At 35.7% G+C, this 14,401-nt stretch overlaps 1 protein-coding gene across 2 annotated transcripts; it reads right to left on the bottom strand.

The window, feature by feature from the left end:
* Positions 1-474: 474 nt before the first annotated feature.
* On the bottom strand, positions 475-4,866 carry LOC137024057 (gastrula zinc finger protein XlCGF57.1). 2 transcript variants are annotated; one of them, XM_067391214.1, is made up of 3 exons: positions 4,817-4,866; positions 3,881-4,027; positions 475-1,781 (listed from the first exon to the last, which is right to left on the bottom strand). In XM_067391214.1, exons 2-3 carry the CDS (start codon positions 3,963-3,965, stop codon positions 577-579), a joined length of 1,290 nt encoding a protein of 429 aa, XP_067247315.1. In that variant the 5' UTR covers positions 3,966-4,027; positions 4,817-4,866; the 3' UTR covers positions 475-576. The 2 variants fall into 2 exon arrangements, with proteins under 2 accessions (XP_067247315.1, XP_067247316.1); XM_067391215.1 differs by lacking the exon at positions 4,817-4,866 and having other exon boundaries at positions 475-1,599; positions 1,707-1,781; positions 3,881-3,933.
* Positions 4,867-14,401: the final 9,535 nt, after the last annotated feature.

Genomic DNA, 14,401 nt, shown 5'->3' with positions numbered 1-14,401 from the left:
ATTCCCTAACCCTAACCTTTATTTCCCCCCCCCAATTGCAGAGATGCAAACAAGTAAGGCGGGAAAAAGGTGAGAACATTGCGTGGATCAGGAACAATTGTGTTTTGTTTTTAATGTGTGGTTTTGGATGCCTTTAAATCATCTGAATTCCAAGGATCCTTTTTGGAAGGACACCTGAATTTACCTTAAATAAGCTTACACCCCAAAACTTTTTTCTGCATCATTCTCAAATATAAACTCATAAATATGAACATAAATATTTCGTTTATCCCCTGTGTTTAAGGCTTGTCAAATCAGTTTCTAAATGCATTTCACAATAATAAAAAAGTCACTTTTTAGTCCATTTAAACTTATCATAATCTGTTTCTATACAACTAAAGGTAATTCTAACACAAGGCTTAATAAACATTATGTTATTAAAGATGACTCAGATAATGCAGTGCAATGTTCATTATTTCATTGTTTGTCCTTTTATTTCTAACTTTATTTACAGTGTTTCATTTCACAGCAAGACGGATGTTTATGTAATATTTTGATTCTAAGATATTAAACAAATCAAAATTGAAAGTGACGCCTCTACACGATCGTAAATAATTTTGCACAGATGCATATTTTCTGGTGCCATTTTAAACTTCTGAGCCATTTAAAACCCTTTCCACACAAAGAACAAAAATAGGGTCTCAAAAATCCATGACTTTTCATGTGTATCTGTAAGTGTGATGGCAAAAGAAATGTTTTATTACACAGATCACATTTAAATTGCCGTCCAAAGTGAATGTGCATGTGATTTTCAAAATTGTTCCTTTTTATTGTCTCACTCTTATCAGACTCAGAATTCAGATTGTCAGAATTCTGCAACTTCTTTCCGCAATGTGTTTGCACATGACGTTTCAGGTCTTTCTGATATGTGAAACACTTCCCACACTGAGGGCAGGTATAAGGTTTCTCTCCAGTGTGAATTCTTATGTGTGTCTGAAGGTTTCCTTTAACCGTGAAACTCTTTCCACACTGAGGACAGGTGAAAGGCTTCTCACCAGTGTGAACTCTTATATGAACGTCAAGGCTAGCTTTGCTGTTGCAAGTCTTTCCACAGTGGTGGCACATGTAAGGCTTTCCGATGTGAGTTTTTACATGATTCTTAAGGTTATTCCGGTCTGTGAAACTCATTCCACACTGACGACATACCTGTTGATTACAGTTCTCTCTTGAGTGAATCCTCATGTGGTAATTAAGGCTTATTTTACATCTGAAACTCTTTGCACAATGACCACATACGAACGGCCTCTCTCCAGTGTGAATTCTCATGTGAGTCTTAAGACCTTCTTTTCGAGAGAAGCTCTTTCCGCACTGTTTGCAGATGAAAGGGTTTTCTCCAGGGTGAGTTCTCATGTGGGCATTAAGGGTTCCTTTATGTGTAAATCTCTTTCCACACTTTTGGCAGGTGTATGGCTTCTCTCCAGTGTGAATTCTCATGTGGACTTTAAGGCTTCCACTTTGAGTGAAACCTTTTCCACACTGTTGGCAGGTGAAAGGCTTCTCTCCAGTGTGAAGTCTCATGTGGACTTTAAGGTCTCCATGTTGATTGAAAGTCTTTCCACACTGTTGGCAGGTTAAATTACTTTTAGTTGCCGTCTTCTGAGCATTGTTTTGTGAGCAATTCTTTTCAGTCTGTGAGCAACTAAAATGTTTTTCTCCAGTTATCATACCATGATGTTTCTCATTCTGATCTTTCTCTTTCATTATATTCAGTTCTTGATTCTCCTCTTTTAGCGCCATTAGGTCTAAGATGTAAAAAGACATATACAAGTTACAAAGCAAAAAATGTAATGGATCAAAAAGTGATAGGATCATTCAACAGACATTTTACAGCTCAGTGCCTTCAAGAATTTAATTGATAAACCATCAGTTTGTTATATCGGCCTCTTTCCTGCTATAGCCAATATACGGATGGTTATAAATTGAGCAAAAATCAGAGGCTGATACGCACCGATGTGCATCTCTAATTGAAAGAGTCTATACCGGGATAACCTGGGGCCTGTTTCAGAAAGGAGGTTAAGTGAGGTTAACTCTGAGTATGTTAACCCTGAAATGAGGGAAACTCTGGGTTTTCTGTTTCAGAATGGGAGGTATGTCAAACCCGAGAAAGCAGGTTAAGTTAAGCCTGTTTCTGAAAGAGAGGTAACTTATACTTCGAGTAACTTACTCTGTGAACCTAACCTGGTCGAGAGCATGTTTTCTTCGGTAAACCCAGAGTTTCTTTCGGTCTCCTCCCCTTTTTTAAAGTGCAAGTAATGTTCAAATAGTTCATTAATTCGTTCATGCTACAAAAATGCTTTTCTTACTGAGTATTTTTTGTCCCATTTCAAGTACAAATATCTAAAAATTCTTAAATCAAGATGGATTTTCTATATAAGAAAATTATATAATATATTTAGTCTTGTTTCCTGGGGGATCTAAATTAAGTGCATTTTACTTAAGTAAAATTATCAATATCTGCCAGTGTGGTAATAAAAATAATCTTAATGCAAACGGAAAACAACATTATTCGGACTGTCTAATACTAAGTGCAAATTTACAGTAGCCCTGCCCACTAACATCACACAAGGTTAAAAACAATGCATGCAAGTTACGGCTTCAGTGGTTTAAGCGGTAGCACGTTTGGCGCGGAGAATTTCCTTGTGACGCGTTTGACGGGGTTCGAATCTGCCTTATTTCTGAACTCGCTCTTCTTCCTTATCACATAAGAAAGGCATTTATTTTCAATAAAAATGAAGAAAATGTTCTAAAAGTGGAAGTAAATTGCCTAACGAGTGTTTAATAATGATAAAATTTACCATCTGATATTATTGCATCCTGTTACTTTACAATACTGGAGGTGCAAATAGTATGCATCTGCCAGTATAGAATGAAAATGAATATTAGTTCAATAACTTACCATTCTACCAGTTTTCACCTTTGATATTTTAACAGTGATAAGAATTATACTTGCATTGACTCAGAAGTATGCGGACGTCCTTTTGTCACGTACTGTTGCCATGGTGAATCGTAATATCGGAGCTCCATTGATGATGGCTTTTCATAATCATGGTGCACAGGCTTAACTCAAAAATAACCTACTCAGAGTCGATTAAACTAACTCAATTTAGCTGTTCTGAATCCGAAAACTCTGAGTTTCCCGTTTCAGGGTAAGTCAACGCAGAGTTGGTTGAACCGCCTTATTGAAACGAACCCCTGGTCTCGAGACTCCCCTGCTAGTTTGCTGTTATTGATATTCTTGACATCACAGACACAAGCGATTTCAATCCACGGGTCAAAAGTCATTGGTGCTGACATATGAATTTGTACATGGTTTGTCTTAAAGCATATAAAAACACCACAGGGGGACTTTAAATGTATTATATGAATAATTAGTGCTCATGAATGGATGTTAAGATAGTATTCTCAATGTACATGAGTAGAGACTTGAACAGGGAAATTTCTTATGTCACAACTGTTTATAGTTTGATTCAATGAATATTTACTGATAATTATATTCAGGTATTTTTTTCTATGTGAGTTTGTAATTTTTGCTAATGAGCCTCCATGTTTTGTTAGATACGGTAGCATTAAGTGATGTGATGATGATTAAATTAATGGTTTTCATTGATTTCAATTCAGAAGTTGATACTAGGTTTAATAGCACACAAAACAATTATATTTAGACTACTTCTATATTATTTTTCCTAACAAATTCCCAGCTTGGAAGTAAGCTTTTCACTTGGCTGGTCATGTGTTCCAAGCCAAATACAACTGCTTTGATTAGGACACTCAAAAGTTTCCTTAAAAAAATATTATAAATAGAACCAAATGACTGAGTTCAGTTTTGAGACTGAAAACCAACCTGTTTGTCTCGCAGTATCTTCTTGTTTCACTCTGATTGCTTCTTCAATCTTGATTTCTTCACTCTCCTCTTTAATAAATGCCATCTTTGTACATCACGTGGATCTCAGTTGCTTCACCAGGAGTTTTTCCTGAGTGTTTGGACACTCTGTCATGTTTAAGATGAAAATGATTAACAGAGAGAAAAATAAATCCAAACAAAATCTTTGGGTGCGTATCAATCAGCTCCCTAGTTCAGAAGTCAGTGCACTGGTGAGGGAGTCAGTCTGAGTGATAGTTAATGGTTTTAAATGAGACCAGATTAGCTTAAAGAAAACCTCCCCAAAAACTAGCACTACATATTAATACAAGAATACAAATTACACTTGGTTATTTGTCATTTTTAATAATTGGTAGTCTACAATTAATATACAGCAATTTCATGAAAAGATACAGTTGGTGTGTATAATATGTTCTAGATTAATTTACAGTTTTGACCAGCACGTGTCGCCAGCGTGCGGGGATTCTACCGCTTTAATCCAAAGTAAAACAGTAATTTGGGCCACACGAGCAATAACAGTTATAATGGTTACTTTTGTGAAATAAGAACCATTTGATTATGTATACGGCTGACAAATGTCACATGGATTAAACTTGCCGCATCATTTTGCATTTAGTTGGTTCAGTTGACTTTGAGTTTTGAAATGTTAAGTTTCTCCATCACTACTTGCCAGTAGCCGAATTCGTGTTTACGATGAACTGATTCACTCTATAGGAGCGAAATGAAACGCAATTATGTATGGTGCTTATTACTTACAAAAATAACGTTCAATAACACTAGCTAAAGAAATACAATGCCACACTCAATGACAATGAAAACAGAATTCTTTTAAAGGATAAACAATTTCATCAATGGGTTGCGTTAGTTAAAACACTTTAAATGCTTGTAAACACAAACCTTTGTGGAGGCAAATCAAAGACGCAAGAGCGCGGCGCGGCGTTGTGACGTCAGGTCGTTAGACCAAAATAAAAGTACTGATCAGCCAAAATCACAAAAGAGCATGGAATTGTAAAGTAAATAATAAAAAATATGTCAGATGAATTCAGAGTTTCATTCTACAACTTTAAATACATGTTGCCCATTAAATAACTGCCACATCTAAAATGTGAGATTTTGTCTAAAAGGCAAAACAGTCAAGTTTAGGTGCACAAAGCCATTTTGTCTTATTTACTGTATATTTAATGTATATTATGGCCACATACTACCTTAAAAACACAAAAACAAAAATCAACATATGTTGCAATGTATTATAAATTAATTTTGATTGTGTATGCATTCTCTGATTTAAGTAACACCATTTGTGAAACATTTGACCTCCTTGTTAGGGCCCATCTTTTCTAGAGGCCAGCATATGTCGCTCAAGCTAATATTGGTTCAGAGTAAGATATCTAAACATTTTGTAGGAGCTAAAGAGAAACGTGTTTTCATTTTTTGAGCCCTAAACATACTGACTAAACTAAAAAAAAATATATTTATTTATTTATTTTTCAACTGGCAGATGAAGTTACAACTTTGTTGATGTTGAAGAACAACATAGAACAGAGACAGCTATATGTGTTTCAGTGGGACATTAGTTAACATGAATGAACATTTTTAAAACATGAATAAATCTTGGTTGAATTTAATCTCTCCATACATATAACTTGATTTAACCTATAATTGTAACAAAAAAAAGCTATAGTTAAAGGGTTAGTTCACCCAAAAAATTACATTTTGACATTACTCACCCTCGTGTCGTTCCACATCTGTAAGACCTTCCTTCATCTTCGGAACACAAAATAAGATATTTTTGTTGAAATCTAAAAGTTTTATCCCCCATAGAAAGCAACATAATTACCACATTCAAGGTCCATAAAGTAGTTAAGACATTGTTAAAAGTCAGCGTGACTACAGTGGTTCAATCTTAATGTTACATTGCGTTCACATTCCGTCTTTCACTACTCAAACCATTCACTAATCCTCTGGTTCCTTCTTCCCTTAGGTCTGGTGCTGATGATGTACCTCCTCCAGTGGAAGCAGCTCATCACAAACTCACTACTTTAGCAGTCACTTTTCAGTTCACCATTGACTGGTCTCATTTTTCCTACCAAACTTCTCATCTGCTATACTTACCTGTGGCAATCCTCTCCAGTCTTCAGTCATCTTCAGTCACTAGCCAGTCAGCTTGCACTAGTCGGAACCTGCAAAAGACATTGTTATTCACAGCTAAGTGTTTGATACCGACCTAACCTGTCTTGTCTGCAAATAAAACACCCTTTTGTGGAAGTTAACTGCTTTGTCCCTTTCTGTTTGCTGACATATCTATTATTCTACAGTGCACAACATAAATGAGTACACCCCCTCTTAACAAATACAAAAGATGTATTTTCTTCATGATCACTTACAATTCATGGAAAGATGGGAAAAACTAAAATGTTTTAAACATATATTTCTCAGTTTTTATTATGTATATGTCATTAATAGCCATAAAATAAGTAAATTAGCCAATTTTGTTTAAATTAAGGATTGCAGAAATGAGTACACCCTAGATTTAATTCAACAAATGTATAATATTCTAGTACTTAGTATGCCCTCCATAATTTTGAATATACTGCTCTGACCCTTCTTGGCACCGAGTGTATAAGCTCATGACAAATTTGTCACATCTGTCCTCCTGGATGATGAGCTCCTTAAACACCCTGATCTTTAATGGGGAGTGTTGATCAAATCGTCTCTACAGATTCCACAAAGGTGCTCAAGAGTGTTAAGATTGAGTGCAATACATGTCCACAGAAGGTTTTTCACCTTGGGAGAATGGATATCCTCATTGTCATGTTGAAAAAATGCCCAATAATGCAGGGAATGAGGAATGTGTAACATCTTGTTTCAAGTCTGTGTATTAAATTACACAGTGGTGTAGGAATTCTATGGTTGTTTGATTCCAGGTTTTTTGGAGTCGACTCCCGACTCCCACTGTAGGAGTCGATATTTATTGTACATCAAAACAGGGTCATAAATTTGACTAATTTGGACAGTCTCGCTAAACGTGTGTTGTTTTAATGAGGGGATTTTAAGGCTTCACGTAGGGGAAAAATAAATTATACCTAATTTTACTGAGAAAAAAGTCACGAAAAACATCTGTGGTTGAATATTATGTCAGAATTAAAAGAAAGCAGGGATTCTTTAATGAATTCATCTCATTATAATGGTCGGGGGATGGCGCTAAACGCACATGATCATTGTTTTAAAAGTGCTTGGACACGAGAGTTAAAGATACTAAAATTAATACATTACATAAAAAAATGCATACTTATTAATGTGTTTATTGTTGATGTGAGTTTTTTTATTATTTTTATGTATGGTTAGTTTAATGAACACTGTTAACTATGGAAAATCAAATCTATATTTAATGCAATAATAAGCTACTGTACCATCAATACTAAAACTGTATGTATGATTACAAACTAAAGTCACTATGACTATCTATTTCTAAAGTAAGCTACATAAATGTATGTGACAAAGTGTCTGCGACAGCTCTCTGGCGCGATTCGTCAGTGTCCGAATTCCTCGCTTCATTTAGTTCACTCCTTACTTAGTGCACTTAACCATAGACATTATGCACTTAACTGCCATGCATGATGTAGGCTATGGATTTGAGAATCAGTAAACAAGTGAGCGATTCCAGACACAGCAACAGAGTTGACACCGAGAGTTGATTCCTGTGCTGGAGTCGACCCCGACTCTGTGGCTATTCACAACCATGCATGCCATTTCTGCAGGCTGCATCTTACTCTGTGAGATAAACAGTCACTCTTTTCATAGCTTTTGCTGGCTCTGAGACACTCACTTGGTATTTCTCCTGCTCTTTGTCTAGCAAAAAAATCCCTCATACTAAACAAAAGATTAAAATGAAGGCCTGATTATTTCAGGGGCCTTGTCACAAGTCTATTGTTTTTGAATTTCTGTGTTACTTTTGCTATATTTTCACACTTTAAACAATGATTTGGTAATCCTCTTGTAGCATTGTCCTCTTTTGTGCTACACTCTAAAAAATAAAACATTGGTTCAATAAAAAAAAAAAAAATACGTTAACGTTTTCCACTAGAATTTTTAACTTAAGCCAATTGGGAGAATTACATTAATTCAATGCAATATTTTGAGTTGATCCAACATAATGTTTTAAGTAAGGTGAAGACGCTTTTTTTGCCACAATAAAAACACATTTCTAAGTAACATGAACTTAATAATTGTCAACATGAATGCAACTATTTAAGTTGATCCAACATAATGTTTTAACTAAGGTGAAGACAGTTTTTTGCCACAATAAAACGCATTTCTAAGTAACGAACTTACCAAGCACCGCTTGTCACCATGATGGTAAATCTCCAAAAACCCACATTAACAGAAACTGTTCTAATTAGCATAACATAACATAAATCTCTGTTACCATTAATCTTGTGCAAAAAACATTATATAACACTTAATTTTAGCATTTACTCTCCTTTTCAAGTGCCATGGGCAAAGCATGATGGGAAATATATATCCCAGCCCAGTTTCACTTAACTTAAGTTCATCTAAATTAAAAGAAGCATTCATACAACTCAAAACAATGAAACACGTTTACACGTCATCAGATTGTATTTTACATTAACAGAACTTAAAATTAAATACATTTTTGATTAACTGAAAATGTGAAACTATGACTATCATAAGTCATGATAGTATATCGAATCAATAGGCATAATTTGTGTGTCATCCAAGCTCAATAAAATAACAATTACAAATAAAAATTCTAACAGCATTTCAGAACTTGATTTTTTATTTCACAACAATAAGTAATGACTAAAGGTCCCCTGAATTAGTTTTCAGAGTGTAAGAAATAAGTCTCCTGACAGTTCTCTCCCAGGTGGTTCCATTGTTGTCAGCATTAAGTCTGAGAATGATTCAGTGGGCTATATAACACTTTTAATTGTCAAGAAATTACTTCTCTTTAAATGTTTTTGTTCAACATACTTACCTGTTGATCAAACATTGCCTTAAACTTACACCAGAACATTTTTATTTAGTTTTATTTAGTAACTTTTAGGAGGGTGTACTCATTTTTGCTACACAACATTTTATCACCTTGATAAGAAAATCTTATTTTCCTTAATAATTTTGACATGCTTCTTTGGTAGCAGACTTGCTGGAACATTATATCTCTAAAGAACCCTAACATGTCTTCTAACTTTCAGAAATTTCAGAGGGGGTGCACTGATTTTATTGCAGCTATGTATCTACCAGCGCCTTTCCACAAATTTGAAATTGTAAAAATACTTCCCTAATCACTAATTCTTGATTGTTTCTCCCTAATCACTTATTCTTTTTTTTATTCCAGGGAATATTTCTCAGGTTGGTTTAAGTCACTTTCTGTATAGACACATACCTTAATGTCCTGACTCCTGACTACTGAAAATCGTTTTAGTAAGCTCAGGAATATTACGAACAGTAAACATCTCAATCATCCCCAGACAAGTGTTCTTGGATGTACTAAATTCAGTGAAGGCTGATGTGCAGAAGTGCAGCGTTCAGTTCCAGACATGTGGAGACATTCTTTGCTCGTGTTTATCATTCCAAGGGTTTATCACGCACTGTAACAATCTGTTTCCTGGGTCTCACTGTGTACAGAACATGTTGTTGGCAGCGTCAAACATGTATTTATGAATTTCTTCTGAATGTTATGTAGTATTCAGTTTGTCAGTGAACAATGGACATCAGAAGGATGCACACAGCCGAGGTGCATCTATAAAACTGGGCTGAGGCATTGGGGTTGAACAGGCTTAGTTTTTTGTTTGTTTGCTATACTGTATGCTGTTATTGTTCAGTGGAACAGGGAGTTATTTACTTTAGTGTGGTGCGGACAGTTCACAGGATGTGAATCATGAAATTGTGAATGTTTAGCGCATGAATATTAATTAGGTTGTGCACATATAACGTAACATTATAAAACTCAGTAAAATTTTTACTTTTAGTCACAAATTATTCAGCAAATCATAATTTTTGACACATTTAAGTGATTTTGTACTTCATGGATGAGAAAGTAAGACCACTATGTATTACTGACTAGAATTAATAAACTGACTTGAAAATTTGTCTGCTTCTTTATCAATCAGGTCTTCTTTTGTTTCTTGTGTCGATCAAAATGCACCTGAGGGGAATTATGCATCTGAGCAAACAGATTTCATGATTGTCAAGGATGAATTTGAATTAATCTGTAAAATCAGCAAAGAATATGAATTAGAATAAAATGATCTGTCATTCTGAATGAAGAGCAAAATAGTAGTACAGGTTTCCACAAAAACTGATCAATTCGATTTAGCTTGTATCAATAATATAGATTTAAGGGCTGTATCTGGTTATATCTGGGATGCAAATAAAAAGTCATTATTTAACATTATATTGGAGCAGTACCAGCTTTTGCTATGATTCACCCATTTCACTTGAAACGGGCCTTATCTTGTGCTCTAAAGAGAGCCCTGCCCCCCGCCATGACGCACACACAGCTGAACAATTCCAGTGGTTTTGCTTATGGAAAAAGGAGTTTTACATGCCCAATGCAGAAAAAGCCATACCCATGGGACTCCAAATGTTTTTTTGAAGCAGACCTTCAAACTGCAAAGGCCAGTGCTACAGAGGAGTTGCTTTGTGTACATGGCCAATGTAATCATCATACACACGATTACAGTTGGAAAGATGCCAGTTTTGTTTTTGAATGCCCAAAGTAAAGATACTGTTGTGTTCATGAGTAAATTATATTGTGGCTACTATTTTGAAGTATTTTGTAATGACGTAATGTGTGTGTGAACGTAAGAGAAGAGTAAACAAAATGAAGTTCACTACTCCTGTCTCGTATGCTTTATTGCTGCTTACTAACTCCTGACGTGATTAGGCACTTTTTTCCGCTATTGTTGGTCATGAAGATGGTTGTTGCTAATGTGCTTGTCTAGAGTTTGTTACTGCCTTGCTTTGGTGAGCCTACTATGCCGTTCAGCATATGGCCGCAGATTTTTGAGTTATTAATGCAAAAGGCCAGACGAAAGATAGAGAGCTGTACTGCTTCACTGCCTTGGCATAGAGGGATAACAGATTTTCTACTCATTGCCTAACAAAAGTGGAGAATGCAGAAAATGCATCAAAAGCCTACTTTGTGCCAAAAGTTAACATAGTAGACTGAATGCCACGCCGTCCTTAGACTCTGTCAGGTGCCTCATAAGACAATACATTGGTGCTGCGAGGGCATGTTGTTTAATGTGAGTTCAATGGCAGTACTGACAAAATGATTTGTGACCAGTTAGTAATACGTGAGAGAAATCTAAAACTGAACACAGCTGTTACGATAGCAAGTCAGATTGAATCTCCTGCCGATCGGGCTAAAGCAGGAAGCAGACAGACCGGCTAAACCGACCGTCTGCTAGCCTCACGTCACAAAAGTCAGATAACACATAGAAACTCTCACACCTAGATATTATCACATAGAGACTGTGTCTGTACCCCGAATTAGTAAAAACAAAAAACTTCCAAACTCATTTAAGGGTAAAAATTGTATAGATGTTCAACAAATAAAAAACAGATAATACTGATAAACAAATGATAAAGCTTGGGTTGTTGAATATTAGATCCCTTTCTTCAAAAGCACTTATTGTAAATGATATTATCATAGACAATAATCTAGATGTGCTGTGTTTGACAGAAACTTGGCTAAAACCGGACGATTACATTACTTTAAATGAGTCTAGCCCTCAAGGTTACGATTATCGACACCATCCTTGTCAGAAAGGCAAAAGGGGGGAGGTGTTGTTGTAATTTATAGTAATATTTAGAGTATTACTCAACAGTCTTTCAGATATAATTCCTTCTAAGTGATGGTGCTTTATGTAACGTTATGTAAGTTGACATTTATGCTGGCTACTGTATACGGGCCACCATACAGACTTTATCAAAGAATTTGCTGATTTTCTGTCGGAGTTAGTACTAGCGGCAGATAAAGTCCTTGTTGTTGGTGATTTTAATATCCATGTAGATAACGAAAAAGACGCATTGGGATTGGCATTTACAGACATTCTAAACTCTACTGGAGTTAGACAACACGTGTTAGGACCCGCGCATTGTCATAATCATACTTTAGATGTAATATTGTCACATGGAATCGATATTGATGCAGTTGAAATTCTGCAGCAGAGTGGCGACATCTGAGATAATTATCTAGTCTTGTGTATACTACATTTAGTCAAGGCTGCTAAACTGCCTCCCTACCACAAATATGGTAATGTGCTGGTATAATTATGGTATAATATTTATTTCTTATTTCTAGTGAAATTGTTCAGATCTAGGTCTATTTCATTTGTGTCTTTATTCTATAATAGTTTGTTGTCCTATATGCTTGTAATTACTTTATATGTTCTTTCTTTATCACTGTTTACTTCAGTAAGCTTGAGAGGTGTTTGGATACCAAGCTCTTGTTCTATCCAGACTGGACTACTGTAATGCTCTCTTGGCTGGCCTTCCAGCATGCACTATCAAGCCTCTACAACTGATCCAAAATGCTGCAGCAAGACTGGTCTTCAACGAACCGAAGAGAGCGCACGTCACTCCTCTCTTCATCAGTCTGCACTGGCTGCCAGTAGCTGCTCGCATCCAATTCAAGGCTCTGATGTTTGCTTACAGAACGACAGCTGGCTCTGCACCGCTATACCTTAACTCACTACTTCAGACTTACGCGCCCTCCAGAAACCTGCGTTCTGCAAGTGAACGGCGCCTTGTGGTGCCATCACATAGGGGCACAAAATCACTCTCACGGACCTTCTCCGGGACTGTTCCTGGCTGGTGGAATGACCTACCACGCTCTATCCGAGCAGCCGAGTCTCTAGCCATTTTCAAAAAAATGCTAAAGACGTATCTTTTTCGTCAGCACTTGACCCAGTAGTAGTAGCACTTACCTTGACTAATATTCTTCTCCTATCTGTGTATTTATTTATTAAAAAAAAAAAATTCGCTATGAGCACTTTACTGACATAACTGTGACTTCACTCAGCACTTACATACTGTTGTTCTCATGTTGATTTAATTGATTCTACTACTCTCATTTGTAAGTCGCTTTGGATAAAAGCGTCTGCTAAATGACTAAATGTAAATGTAAATGTAAATGTGGATACCTTTATCGAAAGAAAGCTAATCATTGCTATATAGTTCATGGTTAGAATTGTTGTTTGTATTACTTATTTTTTTATTCACTACAAATAACATGTTTGTACTATGCCTCAGAGACAACACTATTTTATCAAATAGCATGATCAAGCTATATTTGTTGAAATGGTAATACAGCATTTTCTCCACCATACAATATATTTTGCATGTCATTTAGTAACACAAATCATCCAGCTTTTATTAATATGATATTCTAATATCGATCTAGCTTACTGCTAGAACTGCACAATTAATATTTAATAGTAGAGTTGTCAAAAATACAGACTTCGGTACAAATCGGTACTGAAATTTTAAAAATATGACGCTTTAAGTGCTGTTGATCGGATTCGTAAACGCCTCTGATTGGTGATTGTTCACACACTCATCGAATACGTCTGTGATTGGCTACAATGATTAATGCTTTGGAGTGTTTGAAAGCACACGGAAGTGTATGAATTTGAAAGCGTAAGCATTTGAATGCATGCGTCTATCAGAAGACTGGTCCACGATAGACGCCTATAAGTGCTCGGTAAACGTTTTTGAGGCATTCACGAATATGCTCAACAGGGCTCAAAGCATCACATTTTTAAAATTTCAGTACCTACTTGGTACGGAAGTTGGTACTTTTAACAACTCTAGTTAAAAGATCGATTCAAAGAAGATCTCGATTCAAACACCTATGCGATCTTATGTATAAATGACAGCGATTTGCCTGTGTCTATTAAACCTTTGGCAAAATCCCACCAGAACATTCTAATCTGTATTCGAGCTGCCGCTGAGCCAGAGAGAGCAGCTGTCATGTACGAAAAAGCCTCACAGTCTTTTCAACCACACACAGCATTGTTATTTCTGTTACAAATACTCAAATATTCACAAAAATACTAGGATAAAAGTTTAGTAGTGATCAAAATATAGCAAATTACCTTTTGAGAGTAAATTGGCGCTTCAAATAATGATTGTAGCTTACAACGTGACTTTTTTTTAAAAATGTATTTTATTCAATTGATTTGTTCAAAAATGCTGATTCATTCAGAAATGAAACAAGTATTTATGAGCAAGTCATTGAATAATACATTTTTTTTAAAAAAAAAAAACATTTTTTCATAACTTCTAGAAGTAAATTACTTGTTATTTTGTTTGGTTGTCTGTTCAGAATCTTGGGAAAATCGTTATCTCAATTTATCAATAATTGTACCAGCTCTACAAGCTAACACACAGAGTAACATTATAGCATAACTTTCAACACAGTCTCTAACGTATTTTTAGTATGACTTTTTTTTT

Source organism: Chanodichthys erythropterus, chromosome 8, assembly GCF_024489055.1.
Source record: "Chanodichthys erythropterus isolate Z2021 chromosome 8, ASM2448905v1, whole genome shotgun sequence".
Taxonomy (NCBI): domain Eukaryota; kingdom Metazoa; phylum Chordata; class Actinopteri; order Cypriniformes; family Xenocyprididae; genus Chanodichthys; species Chanodichthys erythropterus.
The sequence above is the reverse complement of the archived record's forward strand: the minus strand, read 5'-3'. Positions and strand labels throughout refer to the sequence as shown.

Bases quoted from the DNA above. Each gene is read 5' to 3' on its own strand.
- LOC137024057 (XM_067391214.1), bottom strand. From the start codon at position 3,965: ATGGCATTTATTAAAGAGGAGAGTGAAGAAATCAAGATTGAAGAAGCA. The intron at 1,782-3,880 runs GTTGGTTTTCAG...TTTACATCTTAG, and splicing joins AGATACTGCGAGACAAACAG to ACCTAATGGCGCTAAAAGAG.